The 7,621-nt window shown below is 33.9% G+C and overlaps 1 protein-coding gene across 1 annotated transcript in view; it reads right to left on the reverse strand.

The window, feature by feature from the left end:
• Positions 1–287: 287 nt before the first annotated feature.
• The window catches only part of LOC104082792 (UDP-N-acetylglucosamine transporter-like), a 17,728-nt gene continuing 10,394 nt past the window's right edge, over positions 288–7,621 (reverse strand). The window contains 4 exon segments of the mRNA XM_009586035.1: positions 288–1,270; positions 3,550–3,683; positions 4,188–4,306; positions 7,490–7,621. The exon segment at positions 7,490–7,621 is cut by the window's right edge and continues 15 nt beyond it. Coding sequence (XP_009584330.1) covers positions 1,180–1,270; positions 3,550–3,683; positions 4,188–4,306; positions 7,490–7,621 — 476 coding nt within the window. The 3' untranslated portion in view covers positions 288–1,179.

Genomic DNA, 7,621 nt, shown 5'->3' on the forward strand with positions numbered 1-7,621 from the left:
CCAGAACAAAATAATAATAATAATGAAAAAAAAAAAAATCCTCTAATTAAGCCATTACATAGAAATGTACTGAAAAAGCCTTGGAGAATTCATGAGTAAACAACACTTGTTTAAAAAACAGCTCTGTAATAAAGTACAGTACAGTACAGTATACAGATGATATACCATAATAGCTCCAGATGGAGCTGTTACAGACAATAATAATGCATTTAAAAATGTTTAGTATGGGCTTTTCTTTTTAAATTGTGGTTAAAAAAATCCCCAGAGGATATTTAAAGCATAAAAACTACTTTAAAGGTTCTACCAACAAGCTGATTTATAATCAATAAAAATAAAAAGAATGAACATTACATCTGAGCAAGCACTCATAACCCTACTCTTAGTGCCAGGTTAGTACAGTAACCTCTGGCCTGTGTTCACAGAGTTACTGCATCTGTTGGAACACTACAGACTATCCTGATGAAGGCTGGAGTATCGACACAGATCTCCAGCTTTCACTCTGAATTTCTCCCTTTGTGTTCTTACGTAAGAATTTAACATTCTTACAATAGTTTTATATAAGCAACAGAACACAGATTTCTGTTATTAAATCAGCCTTCTATAAATATAAAAATATTTGATATTGTGAAAGTGTCTTCAATCATACTTCAATCTTCACAGTTTTAATAAGGAATATCTAATTAGAACCACTTTAGAACTATGATGTGTATTCAGCTGATTTCATGTAAATAGACAAACAGTTAAAAACATATTTACTAAGATTAAATATAGTCAAATTGCAAAAACATACAATCTGACAATGTTGTCATGTGCTCTTTCAGAGAGTGCATAGGACATATTTCTGCAGCAGTCAATACAGTAAATTCTTTTGATGCAATCCCAGTCAAAGCTGTAAACATTCCTAGTTGCAGTTTCTTGGAAAGTTTTTGTTCCTTTCAAGTTTTTATTAGCAAGTTGCACTGGGCATTCCCCTGCCATTTTTTTCCCCCCCGTTAGTTACAGACAGTATCATCATCCACCTTTAACCCGTCTGGCTGTTCAAAACTACACATAAGCATTTCTTCAATAGATTCAGGGTAGCAATCCTTTCCTTGCAATGCACAATGATACTTTCCACATGCCATTGTTAGCAAGGCCCCCAATGCATGATCTTGAGAAGCAGGTTGATGAGGAAGTCTGCTATGCCTTAATGGGATTTCCTGCAGGTTTGGGATCATAACCATATAGGAAAGTAGCTGCTATTACAAGGACGGCTCCGAAGAAGAAGACACTGAATAGAATAGGGATGAAGAAAAAAAAAAATTAGCTCGTTTTAGTTGATGCAATTTTATTTATGTAATACAATCAAAAGAAAGGACATTTTCCTGTGGGAACACAGAAAGATAAATTATATTTTTCTAATTTATAAAGAACAAAATAATTTGCATATATTTATTATAGAAGGATGCAGGAAGAAGTTGAAGTAAGAAACTTACATCCACAAAGTAATGCATCTTTATACTGACATATTCTGAAAATTAAAATTATAGTTTCATGGAACAATTGTCAAAAGTAAACAGACCAATCCTTTCTTCTTTTCTTTTGCCTAAAGCTCTGTGCAAAATGCAAGCAGAAGCTAAAGGAGTGCAACTACCGTGGTTACCCAGCCATTTTTATCATCTTACGTACATGTTGCTGGAGTTGTGTTTGCTTTGAAGTCCAAAGCTTATGTCAAAACAAATTACTGCTGCCTAAGAACCAGTCTGCAAGTCAGTATAATCTCATTTTTGGCAGATACATAAAGATTTATGTAAGGAAAAGATAATAAAGGCATCTTTTGTATTGTGACATACGGGCCTTTCAAGTTGTTTTGATAGTTACGAGTCTGAAACAAAATATTCAAAGCCAACAGACAATCAGTACACATTTTAGAAAAGTCATAAAGACATGACAATGTTGACAATTTGATCTTCTGAACCAAACACTAAAAAAACTGTGGCACATGACATGATAATCCTTCAGAGAATACAGTTAGCCTATTTCTGGACACGACCCATTGCAACACATTCAAGCACTTAAGTACTTTACATCTATTATCCCAATCAAAAATGTTTGTTGAAGTGAGAGAAACAATTACTCAGTTTCAGTTCAAATAAATTCAGTTGGCATAAGCAAGGTGCTAAAGATTAAGTTTGATTAACTCAATCAAGTTTTATTAAATGAGATGGCTTCAAGTTCTACATGCTGCTAGTTGGCTCCACCTCATTTAACTATTTACCATTGTTCCCATTTTCACCAAGTTTGCAGAAGCTGGTAAGTTACTTATTAATTTTCCATTTAAGCACACAGAAATTCTTAAACCACTTTCTACATTTGTTTTAATAGGACAAGTATAGACTACTTATAATTTAAGTTCAATGTCTTCCACTTGCCTAAATAGTTGTTCTACTTCCTTTTTGAATGTTTAAGTAAACTCCTGCTAATATTGTAAATACTACTTATAGATAAAAAGATGTTCATATCAGATACAGAAGTTGTAAATATTATTAAAAATATTTTTACACCATGAGTATGTGTAACATATGTCAGTAGTGTAGGTCAGTTATAAGCAAAATCCTTTTAATATATCTGAAAGTTCAAATATAACTTTTACACTCCATATATTAACATGCACTGCCAAGACAAGCACTATTCCAGAACCTATCCATGTACAAAACCCACAGTGCACAAAGCTACTAAAATCTGATTCACAAAACATCGGGACGCAGTGTATTGGGCCTAGAAGCATATAGCAAGCATTTTTCTCTCTTTCTTGGTTGACTGTTCTCACTAATAAATATGGTATTGTCTTCAGAAAAAATCTCTGCCTTTGGGCTTCTGGATGTCCATGGGCAACTAATTGCTGTGGTGTAACTTCCATGTGTGTATGATTGCAATTATCTCTTTTAGAGACTGTTTTGAGATTGGATGAAAACCAGTATAAAAAGATTATCATCATTATCATTGCTCAGTCGTAACTCCTCTTGCAATGAGACGACTTGTGGAAGATCTGCCCATTTAGAGGTCAAAGAGAAAACAAGAGACAGGCAACCCCTTTGTCACGATCTTACTCAGCACAGCCAGCAGGGGGGAGGCTGTTCAAAGAGCAGAGCCAAACGCAGTGCAAGGGAAGCATCAACGCCGAAGAGGGCGGGCTTCAGCATAAAAGCAAAGTCGGAGCAGAACAAGCTGAGGGAGATCGGGTAGGGAGGAAAAGAAGAGAAAGGGACAGTGAACTAAAAATAGAGCCTGCAAGAGAGTGGTTTGTCAAAAGCCAAGATTTGAGATTCAGTTATTCCTGACCTGTGGGGCGCTGTATCTTACAGAAAATTTAATCTTGCCAACTATAATGAAAAAAAAAGTATTAGTTACGGTATGTTATGAAACTAAACTTTTATGTGCAAGTTGTACCTAAACATTCTAGAAGTGTGGTTTGGACTGTTTTTTTATTTATTTTTGCAGTTATATCTGGCAAGCATTAAGTTTTCAAACTTTTTTTTCCCCCCAGCATACATGGAAAATAATTCTTACCTTGTAGGGACAAAATCTTGCAGCCAGAAATAGGAGATCAATGTTGACAATATAATAGAGAGAGAAGTTGCAAATCCCTTTAAAATGTTGTCTGCATATTTTATAACAGCAGCAATCACCAGCCCTCCAAGTGCCTGAAAAATACTGAGGTTTGGATTTGCAACCTGATAATTCTACTGAGAGCATCTATTTTAACAACATGTGCTTACTTTAGGAAAAGTTTTTATGTTTAGGAGCATTACATTTATTTTATGTTATGGACATGCACTGTTGAAGATAAATATTGGAAGAGTCCTTCTTTCCCCATTAAAGAAATTGTTGATCATATTACCATCATTAAATTAGTGGAAATATTTGTACTATACATTTTAAGCCACAGGAGGAAGGGCATTTTTTTTTTTTTTTAAACATTGCAGAAGAAATAATGCTTACATGCTTTTATGTTGCACAATACTTAGTCATCTACTTGCTATATATTTTCCAGGTTTTTATTTAGAGGTCTATTCTAATAGTGATAGATAGACTTTTGACTACAGAATTCTCAGTAACTTCAATGACACCTATTAGTTTCCCCAGTCATTTATAGAAGAGTAAATCCCAAGTGCCCTCACAGAAACATGTGATACAAGGTATCTCACCTGTAGAACAACAACTATCCAAGTAAGTTTATTGTATCCTTGAAAAAATCCATTCTTTGACAGTTGTTCTCCATCATAAATGTATACACCCATCAGTCCAAATATGCTACCAAAAAATCCTGAAAGTAAAAGATTGATTTAAAAGCTTCAGGAACCTGCAAACAGGTTCTTTGTCCTCAAGGACTGCTCACATATATCTGACTTTAAAATAAGACTGCTACTTGCAATACCATCACATTCACACGCAATCAGTTCAGGCAGATATTCTCTTTTAAAAGCTGTTTTCCACACTTATAACAAGTTTTGACTGTTTCCATTAGGACATTCTTATATACTTCCATTGCTTTCTGCTGGAATGGGGAGATTTTTGTTTATGGCATATAGCAAAATTTACTTAAACACAATTTCAGTTTTCCTGAAACTAATCATGACTGAAGTCACACTATAACCTGGAGAGAAAAACAGGGAAAACTTTCAGTGGAGGAGATGGTCACTGACATAGCAAGAGCAGGACTTATCAGTTTGCCAATTCAGACAAGGATCTTGGAAGTGGGATTCTTCTGAATCAGTCTCAAACACAACGAATGTTTACTAGTAAAGACTTAAAGTCAAAAGAAGAAATTGAGATGAGATTTAAAAGTTTGTAATTTGGTGAGTATACTGTTCTTCTATCAGAGGGGAAACTTTTCCTAATCCCCTCAGGCATGGAAGTAATGCAAGCACCTCCTCTGTGACTGATGTAGGCTCTAGTCCTGAGCAGGAAAGGGGGAACATTTTTTTCCATTCCTTTTCTGTGAAAAGATGACCTCTATTTTAATTGCATTTCTCTGTGTCTGAAAAGGGCAGCACTGTTTTGAACAAAATAAAACCTTCCGTTTGACAAGAAATAATTCTTTTTGTAGACACAATTAAAAGTTTAGGTTTCATTCAGATTAAACCAATTACTTCTATTTTCCAATTGATCTGCTAAAATAAATAAATAAAATCAACTATTCATATATCTCTAATATACTGGTATGCATTAAAAACTGAATTTTTCAACAATTATTCAAATATATTTTCCAATTTTTTCTACAGCTCTAATGATTCTCTACAGATATGAAAATGAAAACCAGGTTGGACATCTGGTTTTTGTTGTTTGTATTTTAAGAAAAGCTCTATTTCAAACCTCTTGCTTATGACTGACTCGCTCCTGATTGATATAATGTCTTAAGCTGGCAACTAGTGCAGGAAGGATACACTAATGTATTTTTGAAATTGTGATTTCATGTTTTAAATATTTTTTAAAAGCTGTATCAGGAAACCCTCTATGAAATATGACAAAATTAATTTCATTTTTTAACTGAAAAGAACCTTAACAGTAAACATATTCTACTGAATTTTGCATTTAGGCAAATTAAGCTCACTGACAAAAAATAAATAAAAAAATCAGGTGATTCAATTCTCACTATTATCACAGACATTTATGTCTTTATGTATCAGTCCTAGTTGTCCATTGCCTTGAACAGTTTGTGTTTAGATGCAGTCTGTTCTGATCTCATTGTTTTCACAAGGCAATTACTGGAACATTCAATATACGACCAGGCCAACTATCAAACCAGTGAATTCATTTGTTTTCATACATACTTTTGTGCACTGTAGAAAAATCTGAAGAATGTTTTAGAAGAGATCATTGATTTTTCAACAACTATGAATGTTTAATTGGAAATTGTTTCAGATATATGCGTTGTTGACCACCAAAGCGCTTTTAGCATGGAAATTGAGAGTAATAATAAGCAGCTTTCCTTGGCAACGGATTTTACACTGTGGCTCCATCCAGAGCACCAAATCTTACCTTAAATCCCGGACCAAGCCCCAGCTACTCACCCTTCTCTGCCTCCAACATTCCCTAACATAACCTTTCCTGATGTATCCCCTACACCCTGTTCAAGAAAACTTAGGTTTAATATATATAATTTCAATAAATACTAGCAGATAATAAGTAGAGGTTTTGATCCCCTTCTTTATCCTAAAGTTTCAAAACATTATGGACATTTAAAAATATTAAAATATAATCAAAACGCAGTTCTGTGTTTTTAACTGAAACCATTTATAATTAAAACACAGCAATAGGAAAAGAAAGGAAATATTGCTTGTATTCAGACATTTTTGACCATACCAGTTTTTGACCAACTATTTAATCACAAAAAACCACACCATCTCCTGTTTTTATGGTACTTCATTACATTCTACCAGACTCAGGACACTGCCCTGATCCACTAAATCATCCTCATGACTTAATTCTACAGTACTATGGATTTGATCAAGAGTCCGTTCTACGGCGCTAGCAAGTTCAAATTCTGCTGAAAGCATTTATTCAAATATGCAATAAATAATTATTGCCTACAGGTGAAGACTAGAGGGATTCCATTAGAGAAAGAAGGGCAACTCCAACAACAAGTTTTGTTTCTGTTGCAAAACAGGAACAAAAAGATATTGCTGATGTCACATTTCCAACCCTATAAACTGGACAAGATTGCTTTGAGGTGAGGGAAAACTCATTCAGGAAAATGGATCAACTCTGTCGCCTTTAATATCTAGGGTCTAGAAGACCCAGAACTACTTTGGAAATAGAAGGTACTCTCTTACTGATAGGCGCACAATAGGTAAGGGCATTAAAATAGTTAAGATGAACTGTCTTTTGCATATGCCTCTCTCCAGTGATTATACAGATAACTAAAACAAACTGACCTTTGTACTGAAATAATAATAATTCATTACCTCAACTGTATTCACAAACAAAGAAGTTTTTTTGTATTAAAAGTGCCAACCTATAAAAACTGCCAGACACAAGAGAAAAAGAATGTTAATTTTAAAACATCTCAAAACATTGATTTAGAAACATATTTTGTTTTAATGTTCCTATATTCTCTAAAAAAAAGTAAAAAAAGGAAAAAGGAATACTATTTATGTTTATCAGATCTTATGAATTAGTGCAAAAGACAATAATTTTTAAACACAGAGGATACACAGAATCCTGCATAAGATAACATTCGTTAGAAAATTTTAAATACAAATTCAATCAACAGATTCTGTACAAACTTACAGACACTCCATAAGCAAGTTAAATCAAGAACTGGGTTGAGATCAGGAAGCAACTGCTAGAATTCTACCTAGCAGAGTTTATACTCTTGGTTTTAAAAGTGCATTTATGCAGAACACTAAAATGTTGGTGATATTTTTTATTTATATATATATTTTGCACATTTATCTTAATTCTTCAGAATATGGTATCTCTAAGAGATGACTAAAATTAAACTTACCAAGCTGAATGTTTCTGATCCACACAGATTGCTTAGTTTCCTTTAAAATTTTCTCAAAATAAACCCCAGCAAATCCACTAGAAAAGCATGCTATGAGAACTGCCATCAGGCCTACAAACTGAGATCCTGCTG

The sequence above is a fragment of the Fulmarus glacialis genome, unplaced genomic scaffold (assembly GCF_000690835.1).
Source record: "Fulmarus glacialis isolate BGI_N327 unplaced genomic scaffold, ASM69083v1 scaffold17209, whole genome shotgun sequence".
NCBI classification, from domain to species: Eukaryota; Metazoa; Chordata; class Aves; order Procellariiformes; family Procellariidae; genus Fulmarus; species Fulmarus glacialis.